Source organism: Sturnira hondurensis, unplaced genomic scaffold (genome assembly GCF_014824575.4).
Source record: "Sturnira hondurensis isolate 20B ecotype Veracruz unplaced genomic scaffold, ASM1482457v3 Scaffold0003693, whole genome shotgun sequence".
NCBI classification, from domain to species: Eukaryota; Metazoa; Chordata; class Mammalia; order Chiroptera; family Phyllostomidae; genus Sturnira; species Sturnira hondurensis.
The window spans coordinates 9,598,823-9,614,646 of NW_028076324.1; the positions used below are offsets into that span (position 1 = coordinate 9,598,823).

A 15,824-nucleotide genomic window follows, 5' to 3' on the forward strand; every position below is an offset into this window, starting at 1 on the left:
GACCCTGGGGTCACTTAAACTTTTAATTCTGAGAGGACAGATCCACCTGACTGACGTGCCCAGCTCCGAGACTGGCCTGCTGATCCCCAGTGAGGCCAGCTGGGTGCTCCCACGCCCGCCGCCTCTGCAGTTTCTCTTCCAGCTCTGCCGTCACATTGGCCAACCCTGGGGGGTGGGTACCCTAGGCTTCAGCTGTGCCCAGAATCCCCAGTCCATGTTGCTCCCCCACACCCGCCCAGGACTGGCTGCAGAATGCATGGGGCCCAGTGCAAGATGGAAATGTATTCAAGAAGCAGAAGGGACATGAAACCGAGTGCAGGCCCTTTGGGGGTGGCTGCATGGGTTACACCCCTCACATTGGCCTCCCACGTCCCTTACCTGTTCTGGGGAGAAGAGCCTGTCCTGAACTGATGGCCAGCTTCTTGGCCAGGCTGCTGATAAGGCCTTTGGGCTCTGGAGGAGAAGGGAAATGAAGGCTGAGAACAGCCCTCCACTGGATGAAAGCAGGGCTGGGGAGGAGGGTCTCCTACCTGGCTTAGGTGTAGTGGCTGGCTTTGAAGGCCTTGCCTGAACCTTTGGGGCTGGGTGATGTATCCTGGGCTTCGGGATCCCTGGCCAACCAGGGGAAACCACTGTGTGGACAAAGATATGGTGTGTCATATCTGGCCATGAGCCTGCTCCCCCTCCCCCTTCTCTTAGCCACCCCTGGCCCCTTACCCACCATCACCATTCACGTAGTCGGCTGCTGGGGCATCATCAATTGGGATCACATAGTTCTCATCTGGGTTCGGTAGCGGGGGCAGCTTGTCCTGGCTGGGTGTGCGTGTGATGGGTGCAGGAGGTGGCTGTTTGGGGCCACAGGCTGGGAATGCAGGATCTGGTGGGAAATGGCAGTCATTTTGGGGACCCATGTGGTGCAGGGACATCTCCGGGTGGGTCTGTCCACCTCTGTGAGCAGAAGTGTGTGTGTGTGCATGCCTGGATACAGGCATGTGTCCCTGTGCTTGTCTGTACACGCACCCATGTATAAGTCTGAGTTGATGCCACTGTGTAGCATAAACACGAACTGGGTGATTTTGTGTATGTGGAGTATACATAAATGTGTATACGTGTATGACAGTGCATGGGCACTAAGGTCTGTGCTGGGGTACTTGTCTGTCCTGTGTACATGCATATGTGTATAAGTATCTGAGTTTGTGCTGTGCTCATGTGATTGTGGCTTAAGGTACGTATGTATGCTGGAAGGGATGGGATCGTGACACATGTATTCGTGCACATGTGGAGTCATCTACATAAGAACTTCTGATTATTCAGGTGGACACACTCCATGTTGGTTATTGCGGCCTGTGTGTATGTGTGGGTACATATATGTCCATTGTATACATGGGGTTCCCAGCATCTGTCCAGCCCAGGGCGGACCATACTGCTTCCAGCCTCTTCCTCCTGCTCCATAAAGCTGCACTGACCCCCATCCCTTTCCCAACACCCGCCCATCTCTGAGTAGTTCTTGCTCCAAATGCACCCACTGCCTTGGCCTCATTGCCCATGTGTGCCAAAATCCTTTGAGAACTTCAGCAAACACCCCTTCCTCTACGATGGTTTCTCCCTACTCTGCCTCTCTCTTCTCAACTCTAGGTTAGGCACCAGCCCCAGTTCAACCCCAGAGGGATGGGAGTGTCTGTGTCCAGATCTGTCAGCCCTTTGTACAACCTGGAAGTCCCCAGAGGGCAGGATCTGGGTAATTTCTGGGTCCCTGAAACTCTGGGAACAAGATTGAACACAAGAGGCATCGTGTGGGTTCTAGGTTTCTACCCCTCTGCCCCAATGGTTGCCTTGGGGGAAGGGGCATCACCTGGGCAGGGGACTGCTGGTACCGAGGGTGCCACCCACACACTCTCGCCGCTCTCTTTATCCGCATCCACGTAGCCTAGAACAGAGAGGGCTGCCTGGAGGAGGCGCCGGGGCTCCAGGGCTGACCTAAGGGTGGCCCCTTTGGGGAGGTGGGAGACGCAGGGGCTGGGCTCCCGAGTCCCCTGAGGCCTCACCCACCTAGCACCTTCTCGTAATCCTCGTCCAGCAGGAAGGGCACCAGCGCCTTCTTGGTTTGCAACACGAAATAGTTGACCACTGCTTGGAGTGAGGTGCAGGAGAACTGGGGTTGGGTAAGGAGTCCGGTTAGCACTGCGGGGGAAGCGGCGCCGACCCCACCAGTGTACTTCCCGAGACTTCGCCCCAGGGCTCACCGGCTCCTCCACGTCAATCACGTACTTAGGGCCCTCGCGCTTCACTTTGTAGTGACGGACCACCGGTGTCCTGCACGTGCAGTGGGACAGTGGGGGGTCTGACTCAGGCCAAAAAAGACCCCGCCCCTCATCCTGTCTCCGCCCCATGGAGACATCCTCCCTCTTCACCGCACACCGATCACGCCCTTTCCTGCCGGGGCTCTCTCCCCATTGACCAGGCCTTCAACTGACTGCATCCCCAGGAAAGACTTCGCCCCTAGTCCTGGTTCTATCCCCAGGGAAGACAAGGTTCCGAAGAGCTCCATCCCCAAGGAAGGCACCGCCCTTCTCCCTGGTTAGGTCCCCTGGTTCTGACTCTACCTTAGACGTGACTTGCCCACGACCCTACAACCGGGGAGGGCCAGCCTCCGGATTCCACGCTCCTTATCCTCTGGCTATGCCTCCCGAGTCCTCCCCAGTCCCAGCTCAGACTTTGAAGTAGGCCCTCTTACTCCAGGATTTGTCTCCGCCTCTACCTCTGACCACGCCCCTATGCGCTACCCTCCATCGACCACGCCCCCGCGTCTCCCAGCTGCGCCTGCGTACCCGTTGAGCGTCTGGCGAGTCGTGACCGACACTCCGTCCGTGCCGTCCCCGCTGGGCCGCAGCAACAAGTTTCCGCATTCTGGGTAGCGCTCCAGGAGCAGTTGGGCCTCTAGCCGGCTCACCTTCAAGAAGCACCTGGCGAGGGTTGCAGTCACTTACACTGGGAAGACCGTGTCCCTTGGGAGACCCAGAACGCCCTCCCGTACGTAACCCCGCCCCCAGACACTCAGCCCCGCCCCCGCCCCTAATACCGAGTCGTGCCTGCCCTCTTATTTACCCAGTCCTAAGGCAACCAACCTCACCTTCTAGGCACCTAGAGGCCCGCGTGGAGAACCTGCTCGACCCTTCAAGCAGCCAGACCCTCCTCCAGAGATCTTGACCCGCCCAGGGCACCTAGAGCCACCTCCGGAGACCCAACCTCATCTCCTAGGCCCAGACCCTACTCTAAAAGACCCTGGCTCGCCCCCCAGGCCCAGGTTTCATTTCTAGAGGCTCACAGTAGGGTCTTCCAGGCACCTATACCCTGTACTGGAGGTCCAGACCTGGCCCCAAACACCAAGTCCAGCTCCCAGCAGGGAAACTAATCCCCGCCCCATCCAGATGCAGCCCTGTATTCAACTTAAGACCCCACTCGCAGCACCTGCTCCCGGAACCCCTCAGGTCATGTGGCTGGCACTCACGAGGGCATCTCGAGCGTGCGGCGCACCTCCTCTTTGGCCAGGACCTCAGCCATCATGTACAGGTGTCCAGGCAGCAGGGTCAAATTGTATGGGACACGGAGCTGAGGGGCAATGGGGGCATCTGTGGAACGGGCATCTGTGCCCCTGCCACACAGAGGCTAACCGAAGCCAGAGTGCAGACAGAGCCAAGATGGGAACCTGGGTCTGGAGGCTGCAGAGCTGCCCTACACCTTCAGGGGCAAAAAGGTTTTGGAGAGGATGTGGAGAGAGAGAGGGACCGGTGATGGGGAGGAGGACACAGCAGATGATACAATGTAGAGTCAAGCTCTACAGGCCACAGGGGTCAGGCAGGGAACAAACGAGTAAAATAGAAACCAGGAAGCCCTGGTTGGTGTAGCTCAGTGGATTGAGAATGGGCCTACGAACCAAAGAGTCGCCAACCAAAGAGTCGCCGGTTAAATTCCCAGTCAGGGCACATGCCTGGGTTGCTAGCCAGGTACCCAGTAGGGGGCGCACAAGAGGTACCCAGACATTGGTCTTTCCTCTCTCCCTCCCTCCCCTGTCTCTAAAAATAAATAAATAAAACCTTAAAAAAAAGAAATCAGGAATGTTGACTAAAATCCTGGTATTTTAAGTGATGGCAGCTGTCTTAAATTTTTTAGCACTTGTTGGCAAAACAAAAGATGTTTATGGACTTTGTTTCGTTTGTAGGCCACCAGCTTGAGACCAATGTGCTGTATACTCTAGAGCAGGGGTGTCAAACTCATTTTCACCAGGGGCCACATCGGCCAAAATAATTTGAGGACTGTATAAATGTAAATACTCCTTAACTGTTAAGGAGTTGAAATTACATTCGGCCCTTGGAAGGCAACCTCAAGGTCAATGTGGCCCCTATTGAAAGTGAGTTTGACACCCTTGCTCTAGGGGCTTATTTGGGAAAATGAAAGATGGAAAAAAAAAAGGATTTCTGAGAAGGACTACTGGGGAGTGGGAGAGAGGCGCAGACGACAACCACCATTCTGACCTCCACCACCGTCAGGATGAAGCCTTTCCACATTTCCCGGGACTCCAGGCTTTCCACCTAGGGAGGGAAAGAAAAAGGCCGTGTTGATTGGGCTCAGTCTGTTCTTCTGTGAAATGGGTGTCAGGAACAACAGTTCATATTTCCCAGGGCTATTTTGAAGATTAAATGAATTAGGACAAATTCATTTAGAATGATGTCTGAGTGAATATAAATCCATAGTAATGTGGAATATTATTCTTTAATGTTATTATACCAACATTAAAAAAACACAAGTCATGTATCTTATCCTTTAAACTCTCCCAGGCTTCCCACCTCCCTCAGGGTAAAGGCCCAGGTCCTCTCCATAGTTCACAAGGCCCTGCCCAGCCACCCCCACCCCGCCCCCCCACCGCATAGCCCTTACCTCCTCCCTCTGTCCCCCTCTCACTGTGCTCCAGCCACTGTTCCTCTAACACACCAGATAGAGTCCTAGCTCAGGACCTTCACGTGTGCTGTTCCCTCTGCTGAAAGGCTGGTTCCCAGATATTTACACTGCCATCTCCCTCACCTCCTTCAGATCCTCCGTAAGGCCTTCCTTGATCACACCATTTACCGTTGCATCCCCTTTTCCCAGTGTCTGCTGCCATCTGACACATCATATACTTTACACATTATATTGTTCATTGCATGCTTCCACCACTAGACTGTAAACTCCACAAAGGATTTTGAACTGTCTGCTCACTGCTGTGCAACTGGGAGAGGGTCTGGCACACAGTAGGTGCTCACTAAAGTTTGTTGAAGGGTTGAATGGTAGCAGTGATGATCCTTGTGGATCTTGTTCTAGGCACTTTACACGTATTATTCTGTTTTGCAGTTGAGGAAACTGAGGCCCAGAAAGGTCGAGTGACTTGCCCATTGCTACCAATCCAGTGCTAGACTTTGCATGACTCCATATTAGTTTGTGTTAATGGTGAGTGCAATGGGGAGGCAGGTTCTCCCACCAACCCTCACCCCTCCAAGGGAACCTACCTTGAACTTGATCTCCTGGTTCCGGAGGACCAGGTTGAAATAGATACCAGGGTCACCGGAACTCCCCCGAGGACCCTCATCTGTGAATTTCACAAATGCTCCAAGGTCTAGCTTCTCCACGTGCTGAGGGCACAAAGGCGGGCATCTGAATACCAGGTCTGTGGTTTGCTCCATGGTTTGGTTTGGCCACATCACCCACACCCTCTGCTTGATCCCTGGGGTCAAGGATGGGCCAGCTCTTGTGTACTCACTCCCATCCTTACCTGGGAGTCCCGATTGCTGTTGTAGAAATAGAGAGTGATGCCCTGGAGGCCAGCCCAGAACTTCTTGTAATTCTAGAAAACAGAGAGGGAGAAAGAAGGATGTGAGTTGGCAAACTGGGTACCTCCAACACACCCATTTCTGCCTCAGGACCTTCGCACTGGCTGTTGTCTCGGCCTAGACCCTCTTCCCCCAGATCTTCACATACTTTCCTTCATTGCCTGCTTTGGGACTTTGAACAAAGACCCAAAAGTCTTTGTTGCCTTTTTAGGGAGGCCCTCCTCATTCATGGTGCAGCCTCTGGGGATCTGTTATTCTCTGAGAAGTAACCAAAGGGAACCTTGATGGGACAGGGGACCCAGAGCAATCCCCCAGTCTACAGAGGGAGCAGTTCTAGGAGTCAGTCAAGCTAGCTAGATTTATGATGATCCATCCATTCACCCATCCACATGTCTGTTGCCCCACCCACCCATCCGTGTACCCACCCATCCACACATCCACACACATTTTCCTGCCCCCTTGTCCACTGCGTACATATTTTTGGCACCTCCTAGGTGCCAGGTCCTCAGATAGGTGCTGAGTCTGTAGTCTCAGAATTTCACAAGGTTCACAAATTCAAGATTTACCCCCAGGATTCTGAACTCCAAATGCTGTAACTCTCTGGAGGCCTAAGGGGCTGATATATCTCAGATTATAAGTCTATATTTTTTCCACCAGAAATTTCCTGAGCAACTATTCTGCAACCAGCTCTGTTGTGAGCAAAATAAGTGGGATGTGAGTTCTGTTTCTAAGTATATCATGTTCCAGAGGATAGAGAAAGCACAGATAATAAAATCCACCAGGGAAGAACAGTTAGAACCCTGAAGAGGGACAGACCCTGGACCATAAGGTGACAGAGGAGGAGAATGGCCCTCTAACTGAAAAATCTTAGAAGACTTCCTGAAGGAGGAAGCACTTAAAATTATTTATTTATTTATTTATTTTTAGAGAGAGGGGAAGGGAGGGAAAAAGAGAGGGAGAGAAACATCAATGTGTGGTTGCCTCTCACATGCCTCAAACTGGGAAGCTGGCCCACAATCCAAGCATGTGCCCTGATTGGGAATCAAACTGGCCACCCTTTGGTTCGAAGGCCTATGCTCATTCCACTGAGCTACACCAGTCAGAGCAGAAGCACTTTAATTAATCTGTAATGATAATGAGGATAGTGCTTATAATGACAGCTATCATTCCCTCAACCATCCATCCATCCGTCCGTCCACCCACCCATCTATAGATGTATCTATACGTTTAACTAACATTGACTGAGGACCTAATCCATGCCAAACACTGTTCCAGGCACTTGGCATAAGTGCACTTCCAAGTGCCTGGAACACTGATAAGTGATTATATAAGTAATAAGTGACTGAACTCAGTATAGTGAAACCTGCTTTGTCATGCATGTGCCAGCTATGTGCCATTGAACAAATTATTTAATCTCTCTGTGCCTGTTTCCCCATCTATAAAATGTTGATACTGCCCTGGCTAGTGTGGCTCAGTGGATTGAATGCTGGCATTTGAACAAAAGGGTCGCCAGTTCAGTTCCCAGTCAGGGCACATGCCTGGGTTGTGGCCAGGTCTCCACCAGGGGGTGCTCGAGAGGCGACCACACATTGATGTTTCCTTCTCTTTCTCCCTCCCTTCCCCTCTCTCTAAAAATAAACAAATACAAAACTTAAAATAGAATGAACCAGTGATACTAATGTTACTCACCTCAGTGGCTGTTGCGAAAATTGGGCAAATTAATGTAAAGCGCCAATGCTTATCCTGAGCCAACTTCCTGGCCCGCCAAGGGCTACCCCTCTCTTGTAATTGTGACTGTGGTTCTGTCCTACCTATTTTATGACAGAAAACTGAGGACAAAGATGGAGAGTCACTTGTATAAGACCTGGGTATCAGAAAAGCATGGACCAGGGCTGTGAACCTGGGTCTCGCACTATGGGGCCCATGGTCTTTCTTAACCACTGTGATCTGCTGCTTCTTCATACTTTCTAGGCTGGAGGGGATTCGGGCACATGGAGACACAAGGAGAAGAGGAGGGAACTGCAATGACAAAGGTAGGGAGATGTGTAGGGAAGGAGTGGGTGGTTGGTTTGGGTTATAGTAGAAGATGAATGCATATAGGGAGTGGGGAGAGAGAGATGGGGGCTTAGTAGGAACTGAGGGGCTGGGCTTTATTCTGAGTAAGACACACAAAAACATGGATGCGCTCCTAGCCGGGTGGCTCAGTGGTTGGAGCATTGTCCCATACACCAAAAGGTCCAGGGTTCATTTCCCAGTCAGGGCACATACCTATGTTGTAGGTTCAGTCCTCAGTTGGGTTCATAGGGAGGCAACTGACAGATTTTTCCCCCCTCTCTGTCTCCTTTCCTCTCTCTAAAATCAGTGAACATATCCTCAGGTGAGGATTTAAAAATCAAACAAAACTTACAAACAAAAACGTACACATGTGTACATTCGTCCTGTGGCCAGTATCTGGTCCTGCTGAGGGTGGCCCCCCAGTTCTTACTGTCCCCTCATGCAACTGTCCTGACCTTGTCCCCTGCAGCTGAGGTTCACGAAGTTAGTTCTGGACTGGGGAAAGGGGAACTAATGAATTTCATTCCTCATTTCCTGGAGGAAGTCCTGATCCTGTTTGTATCCAACAGAGAGAGATACAGACAGATACATTCAGGGAGAGACAAAGTGAAAGAGAAAGAGAAAGAAATCAAATAAGAGTCAGAGAGACAGTGACAGACGGATAGACAGAGACAGACGAATAGACAGAGACAGATGAATAGACAGAGACAGACGGATAGACAGAACCCTTCCCAGCCACCAGCCCATGCCCTGCCCCGTCAGCACCCACCCTGTCCTCCTTGGATATGTGGGGAGATTGAGGCTCAGACAGGTGCCTTGCCTGCCAGGCCACCCACACTGCTAGGCTCCCTGCCCTACCTTACCTGGTCACGGGGTCCCTTCTTCTCCAGATAGCTCTCATGGTAGTGTGAAGGCAAGGCACACTTGGGCTTTGGGACCCGGGGTGGGTTCAGGGCCGAGGCCATGGCAGGCAGGTCTTTGGCCTGGCCTCTCTCTCCAGCAGCCAGGCTTGGCCAGGAAGCAGAGAAACAGGTTCCAGGGGAATTTCCTCTCTACTGTCAGCTCCCGAGCTCCCTCCCCTGCCAGTGTTGGGCGGAGGCTGCCCTGGGCAGGTCCAGGAAATCCTGGGGGAATCCCAGCCTCTCTGGTCTTCCTCAGAAGTCAGGGAGCAGGGAAGCTATGCTGGAGTGATGGAATGAAGGAGGAAGGCACACAGGAGCAGACAGAGCACCAGGCTGACTGCTTCAGCAAAGACCTGGAAGTGAGAAAGGCCTGGTAGTGCCCAAGTGGTTTGGGGATACAACGAGAGAGGACATAACAGGAACATAACATGAAGGCCTGAAATGCCCGTTAGGCTGTTTGAACATTAGAATAATCTTGCCTAGATCTGCCCCCAAATCTTGCTGGTGTCACGATAGGAACTACACTAAACTTGTATCAGCTGGTGGAGATGTGACATCTTTATTATGTCGAGCCTTCCAGTCCATTGACATGGTGTATCTTTTCATTTATTTAAATCTTTCTTTCTTTAGTGTTGTGTAGTTTTCAGTATACAAGTCCTGTGCCTATTTTGCCAGATTTGCAGAAAGAAAAGGAATCACTTCTCTTTTTATTCGAGCAATTCTTAATGGCCTTGTATTTTTAATTCCAATTTTCACATATTCATTGTTAGCATACAGACATGCAGCTGTTTTATGTGTTTTGTTCATCTTGAATCCTACAATCTTGCTGGACTAGCTCCTTTATTAATTTAGGGGCATTTGTTGTAGGTTTGTTTTTTTACATAGACCATCGTGTAAATCAGACTAGTTTTATTTCTTCCTTCCCAATCTGTATTCCTTTTATTTCCTTTTCTTGCCTTATTGCACTGGCTAGAACTTTCAGTACTTGTTGAATAAGAATGATGAGAGGATATCTTTACCATATTTTCAGTGCTAAGGGGAAAGCATTTTGTCTTTTACCATTAGGTACATATTTTAACATAAATATTTTATTGATTATGCTATTACAGTTGTCCCAATTTCCCCCCCTTTGCCTCCCTCTACCCAGGACCCAAATTCCCTCCAGCAATTTCTCCCCTTAATTCATATCCATGGTCATGAATATAAGTTATTTGGCTACTCCATTACCTATACTGTTCTTAACATACTCTTGTCTATTTTGTATCTACCAATTTGTGCTTCTTAATCCCTGTATCTTTTCCCTCATTCTCCCTCTTTCCCCTTCCAACTGATCACCCTGCAAATGATCCCTGTATCTATTATTCTGTTCCTGTTTTGCTTGTTTGCTTAGTTAGTTTATTATTTGGATTCAATTATTGGTAGTTGTGAATTTATTTTCTTTTTAATGTTCATCATTTTGATTTTCTTATATAATTCCCTTTTGCATTTCATATAATAATGGCTTGGTGGTGATGAACTTCTTTAGTTTTATCTTGCCTGGGAAGCACTTTATCTGTCCTTCCATTCTAAATGACAGCTTTGCTGGATAGAGTAATCTAGGTTGTAGGTCCTTGATTTTCATCACTTTGAATACTTCTTCCCAACCCCTTCCATCCTGCAAAATTTCTTTTGAGAAATCAGATGACAGTCCTATGGGAATCCTTTGTAGGAAACTATCTGCTTTTCTCTTGCTGCTTTTAAGATTATCTCTTTATCTTTAAACTTTGGCATTTTAATTATGATGTATCTTGGTGTGGTCCTCTTTGGGTCCAACTTGTTTTGGACTCTCTGTGCTTCCTGAACTTGTATGTCTATTCCCTTCACCAAATAAGGGAAGTTTTCTTTCATTATTTGATCAGACAAGTGTTCAGTTTTTTGCTCTTCCTCTTCTCCTTCCGGCATCCTTATGATTCAGATGTTGGTACATTTGAAGTTGTCCCAGAGTCTTCTTATTCTCTCCTCATTTTTTTTAAAATTCTTGTTTCTTCATTCTATACTGGTTGACTGTTTATTTCTTCTTTATGTTTCAAACTGCTGATTTGAACACTGGATTCCTTCCCTTCACTGTTGGTTCCCTGTGGACTTTTCTTTACTGCACTTATCACAGCCTTCATTTCCTCCCTTATGCATTTGCTGTACCCATTGAGTTCTCTGAACATCCTGATCACCAGTGTTTTGAACTCTGCATTTGAGAGGTTGGCTATCTCTGTTTCACTTCTTTTTCTGGGGGTTTGTTGTGTTCTTTCTTTTGGGCCATATTTCTTTGTCTCCTCAATTTGGCAGCCTCCCTGTGTTTGTTTCTGTGTATTAGGTAGAACTGCTTTGACTCCCAGCCTTCGCATACATGTTATGTTGTAAGGAGCGGAGCCTTAGGTATTTGCCCAGGTGGGGCAACCTGCCTCACTGCTTTGTGGCACTTTGTTGGGGGGAGGGGTTGAAGAGGGACAATTCCACTTTCTTGGCTCTTGTCCCATTTCTAGTCACTTCCCCCATTTCCTGTGTGCAACTGGTATCCTTCTAGCTGATGCCCCGGTGCTGAGTCCCAGAGTTTGTGGGTTTGCCTATGTTCTAGTACCGTTGGGGTCTTTTAAACAGACTCTCCTGAGAGCCTAGCAGTTTCTTCCACCATCCCAGCCCCCACTGATTTTTACAGCCAGAAGTTATGAGGCTTTATTTTTCTGGCACTGGAACCCTGGGCTGCCTGGGGCTGGGCTCCCTCCCTCCCTAGGTGTCCCTCTTGGTTTTAAGCCACCACATGTACATGTGGGACCACCTGTTCTGCCGGCCAGTGCCTCACTGTTCCTGCCTCGCTGCCACCACACTGCACCCTGGCTCCCCGTCTCTGCCCTTCCTACTCATCTGGATGAATATTACTTCTTTAAATCCTCAGTTGACAGACTTCCATACAATTCAATTTTTTGGCAGTTCTTGTTGCTTTTTATTTTGAGGTTTGTTGTGATCTTTCTTATAGTTGTGCAAGGAGGTGTAGCACATCTACCTACTCCTCCATTTTTGCTGGAAGTCTAACCAATCGATGTTTCTCTCCCTCTTTCTCCCTCCCTCCCCCGCTCTCTGAAAATAAATAAATAAATAAATAAATAAATCTTTTTAAAAAATCAAATATGTTTTCAATTTCTTGCTATTCCTCTTCTGGTACCCATAAACTGTCCTTGTTTGTTGTTGTTGTTGTTTTAATTCTTTTTTTATTCCTGCTGTTCTGATTGAATGCTTTTTCCTTCCTTGTGTTCTAAACTGTTGATTTGATTCTTGGCATCATCTCCTCCACTGTTGGTTCCCTGTAGATTTTTTTCTTTATTCCACTTAATGCAATCTTCTCTTTTACCTGGGTCTTTTTTTGTGCCTTTGAAGTACTCAGTGAGATCCTGGAGCATCCTCATAACCAGTGTTTTCAACTGTGCATCTGACAGGTTCTTTATCTCTCCATTTCATTTAGTTCTTTTTCTGGAGTTTTGTTCTGTTCTTTCATTTGGGCCATACTTCTTTGTCTCCTCAGTTAGACAGCCTCCCTGTGTTTGTTTCTGTGTATTGATTAGGTAGAGCTGCTTTGACTCCCTGTCTTAGTGGTGTGGCCCGTTGTAGAAAAGCGCTCCCTACTAAGTTGTATGGGGTGGAGCCTTAGGTACTAGCTGGGCTGGGCAACCTGTGACACCGCTGTCCTCTGTCGCTGTCTGTGTGTGTGCGGGGAATCAGAGAGGGGACAGTGCTGCTGCCTGGCCTCTGGAGCTTTGCCCAGGAGGAAGCTGTCTCCCGGCGCTCACCCTGATGCCAGTCACTTCACTTTCTCCCCATATGCCCCTGGTACCCTTCCAGCTGTTGCCGTGGTGCTGAATCCCAGAGAGGGTGGGTCTGCATGAGTCCTAAGTCCGTTTTGGGTCCTTTAAGAGGAGTCTCTTGAGAATCCTGTAATTTCTCCCACTACCCCAGCCCCCACTGGTTTTATAGCCAGAAGTTATGGGGACTTACCTTCCTGGCTCTGGAACCCTGGGCTGAACAGTCCAGTCTGGGGCTGGGCTCCCTCGTTCTCAAAGTATCCCTCCTGATTTTTATCCACCACACATGGGTGTGAGATAGCCTGGTCTAGTCTCTGCACCTCTCCCCGCCTTTCCCCCTCTCTGTGTACCTCCGCCCCTCCTACCCATCTGGATGAATGTGGCTTCTTTAAATCCTTGGTTGTCAGCCTTCCACACAGCTCAATTTTATGACAATTCTGGGTGATATTTGTTGCATATTCTAGTTGTACTTTTTTGCTATAGTTGTGCTTGGGGGTGAGGCATGTTTATCTGCACCTCCATCTTTACTGGACATTCCATTAAGTACAATGTTAACTGGAGGTTTGTAGATGTTCTCCCCCAAGTTGAGATGGTTTCACTCTGTCCTAGTTTATGGAGAGCAACATGGATGTGAAAGAGAAACATCAATTGTTACATGCCCCTGCCAGGGACTGACACTGCGACCCAAGCATGTGCCCTACCAGGAATCTAACTGACAGCCTTTCACTCTGTGGAATGGTGCCCAACCAACTGAACCACACCAGTCAGGGTTAATCTCCCTAATTTACAGTCACCCAGACAGTGGCCTGGCCAGGTAGTTCAGCCGGTTAGTGCATCATTTGGATATGCCAAGGTTGCAGGTTTGCTCCATGGCCCAGGCACATACAGGAAGAATCAACCATTGAATTAATGAATGAGAAGAGGAACAAATCATTGTCTCTCTCTCTCTCTCTGCCTCCTCTCTCTAAAATCAGTAAATAAAAATTTAACAAAATAAAAAATGAAGTCAGCTGATCAGCAACTTTAATTCCATCTGCAACCTTAAATTCCTTTCACCATGTGACCTCATGAATTCACAGGTTCTGGGGATTAGGACAGGGAATCTTTAGAGAACTGTTATTCTGCCCACAGCAGCCTGATAAATATGGTGGATAACTTTGATTTAAAAAGAAAAAGATGTTTATTTTTAGAGAGAGGTGACAGAAGGGAGAGAGGGAGGGAATGAAATATTATTGTGAGAAACATCAGCCGGTTGCCTCTCGAATGCGCCCCACCTGGGACCAAACGCCAGACCCAGGCAGGTGCCCTGTCTGGGAATGGAACCCACGGCCTTTTGCTTTGCAGGAGGACACTTGACCAACTGAGCCCCACCGGTCAGGGCCCATAGCCTTGATTTTTGAATACCGAACCCACCTTGCATTCCTGGAATAAACACCACTTGGTCATGGTATGTCATTCTTCCCATATATTGCTGAGTTCTATTTCCTAATAGTTTAAGGATTTTTCTGTCCCTATCCATGAAGGGTATGGTCTGTAGTTCTCTTTTTCTGGATCGCCCTTTTCTGGTTTGGGTATCTTGGTAGTTTAGTTAATGCTAGTTTCATCTGATGAATTGAGAAGTGTTCCCTCCTCTTTAATTTTCTGGAAGAGGTATGTACAACTGGTGTTTTTCTTTGAGCCTTTGGTAGCATTCTTCATCTGGACTTGGAGATTTCTTTTTTGGGAGTTTTAAAATTGCACATTCAATGTCCTTAATAGTTACAGGGTGAGGCTGCTTGCTTGGACTTTGCACATAGCCAAACATAGCCTTTGGAGTCCACTGGAGACCTGTGTAACTCTGGGCAACCTGTTTATCTTGAATTATCTAATAAAGTTGGTAACAATACCTGCTGTAAAGGAGTGTCATAAATGGTTAATGTCACAGCAGTTAGTTTTCATTTTACATATCAAAAGTAATGGGGAGCCATTAAAGGAGTTGGAAAAGGGGAGGGAGGTGATCATAGAGGCATAGTTGGCCTCTGAGACGAAAGTGGAAGATGGACGGAGGGCTTGGGGGGAGTGACTATGAGACCTGAGGCCCAAAGAGATGGCAAGGGTCCAGGCGGGAGAGGTCTGGCGGCGCTAGGTTTTGGAAGGTCGTTGAAGGACATGAGAGAATAAACTGAAGCTAGGGTTTGGGGAGCAGGGGGTGGCCAAACTGGTGGAAGGACCCGTGGTAGGCGGTGGGGGGCACTCCAAAAGGAGGCCAGGGAGGACAAAAAGAATAATTCACATTTTTCCAGCTCTTACTGTATGTCAAGCCCTGATCCTTAACCCTGAAATGGAAGTATTATTATCCCCATGGGGAAAACAAGTGGCTGACAGATGGCCGCAGTCACAGAGCTTCGCAATGGTGCAGCAGGAATTGGAGTCCACACCATCCTGGCTGGACACCCAGGCCCCATGTCCTGTCCCCTCTTCCAGGCTGGGGTCCAGGTAAACCTATCCGCGGCTGAACCCAGTCAGTGGCTCCCCGCAGCTTGGGGGAGCCCCACGTCGGGGTTTTAGTCCAGACAAGGGCTGGGAAGACTCAGTGCACTGCGCTAGGGAGCAAAGGTCCCAGAACGGAGAAGTGGGACAAAGAACACGGCTGCAGCCAACTGACGCACACCCAGCCAGGCTCCGCCCACGTGTCCTCCGGCGTGAAGGGTGGGACCGCCCCACGCCCAAGGTGCGGGTTTTGATCTGGGAGCTGAGGGGCTGGCTGAGGACCAAACCCTGCAGCTGATTGGATAAGTGAGGCCAGGGACTCCAGATGATTGGCCGAGGGCGATCGCTGCCCGTTGCCCCAGTCGGAGTGGGGCGGAAGCAGGTTTAATGTTGATTGGCTAGAGGGAATCAAATGACTACTGTTTATTGGTTGAGATGAAATAAACCTCCTATAATTGATTGGTGTACACCGCTCTAGCCCAACAGTGATATCAGTCAGTGGAGGGCGCATTGGAAGAGTGGAAATTAACCCTTAAGAGATTGTAATGGGCTTGGGTAAATTAGACTCGCGGAATGGAGTGGCTCGTCCATTCTGCCCTGCAGCCCCAGGGCTTAGTGGTTTATTTTGGGCTTCAGTTTTTCCGTCCCTGCTGCCGAGACCTCCGTGTCCCTCAAGAAAGGCGGCCGCGGACTTCTGTTTTTCCCTT

The 15,824-nt window shown here is 49.2% G+C and overlaps 1 protein-coding gene across 3 annotated transcripts; it reads right to left on the reverse strand.

Moving 5' to 3' along the window:
* Window positions 1–9: 9 nt before the first annotated feature.
* On the reverse strand, window positions 10–8,953 carry STAP2 (signal transducing adaptor family member 2). Of its 3 annotated transcripts, none has more exons than XM_037042590.1 (13): window positions 8,780–8,953; window positions 5,804–5,875; window positions 5,541–5,663; window positions 4,533–4,589; window positions 3,509–3,609; window positions 2,829–2,963; window positions 2,244–2,313; window positions 2,050–2,152; window positions 1,853–1,927; window positions 728–877; window positions 531–632; window positions 379–453; window positions 10–165 (listed from the first exon to the last, which is right to left on the reverse strand). In XM_037042590.1, exons 1-13 carry the CDS (start codon window positions 8,879–8,881, stop codon window positions 23–25), a joined length of 1,308 nt encoding a protein of 435 aa, XP_036898485.1. In that variant the 5' UTR covers window positions 8,882–8,953; the 3' UTR covers window positions 10–22. The 3 variants fall into 3 exon arrangements, with proteins under 3 accessions (XP_036898485.1, XP_036898484.1, XP_036898486.1); XM_037042589.1 differs by having other exon boundaries at window positions 722–877; XM_037042591.1 differs by lacking the exon at window positions 1,853–1,927 and having other exon boundaries at window positions 722–877.
* Between the last annotated feature and the right edge of the window lie 6,871 nt (window positions 8,954–15,824).

Coding starts and splice junctions, on each gene's coding strand:
- STAP2 (XM_037042589.1), bottom strand. CDS start 8,881: ATGGCCTCGGCCCTGAACCCACCCCGGGTCCCAAAGCCCAAGTGTGCC. Junction 5,876..8,779: donor AGAAGGGACCCCGTGACCAG/GTAAGGTAGGGC, acceptor TCTGTTTTCTAG/AATTACAAGAAGTTCTGGGC. Junction 1,928..2,049: donor GGATTACGAGAAGGTGCTAG/GTGGGTGAGGCC, acceptor TCTCTGTTCTAG/GCTACGTGGATGCGGATAAA.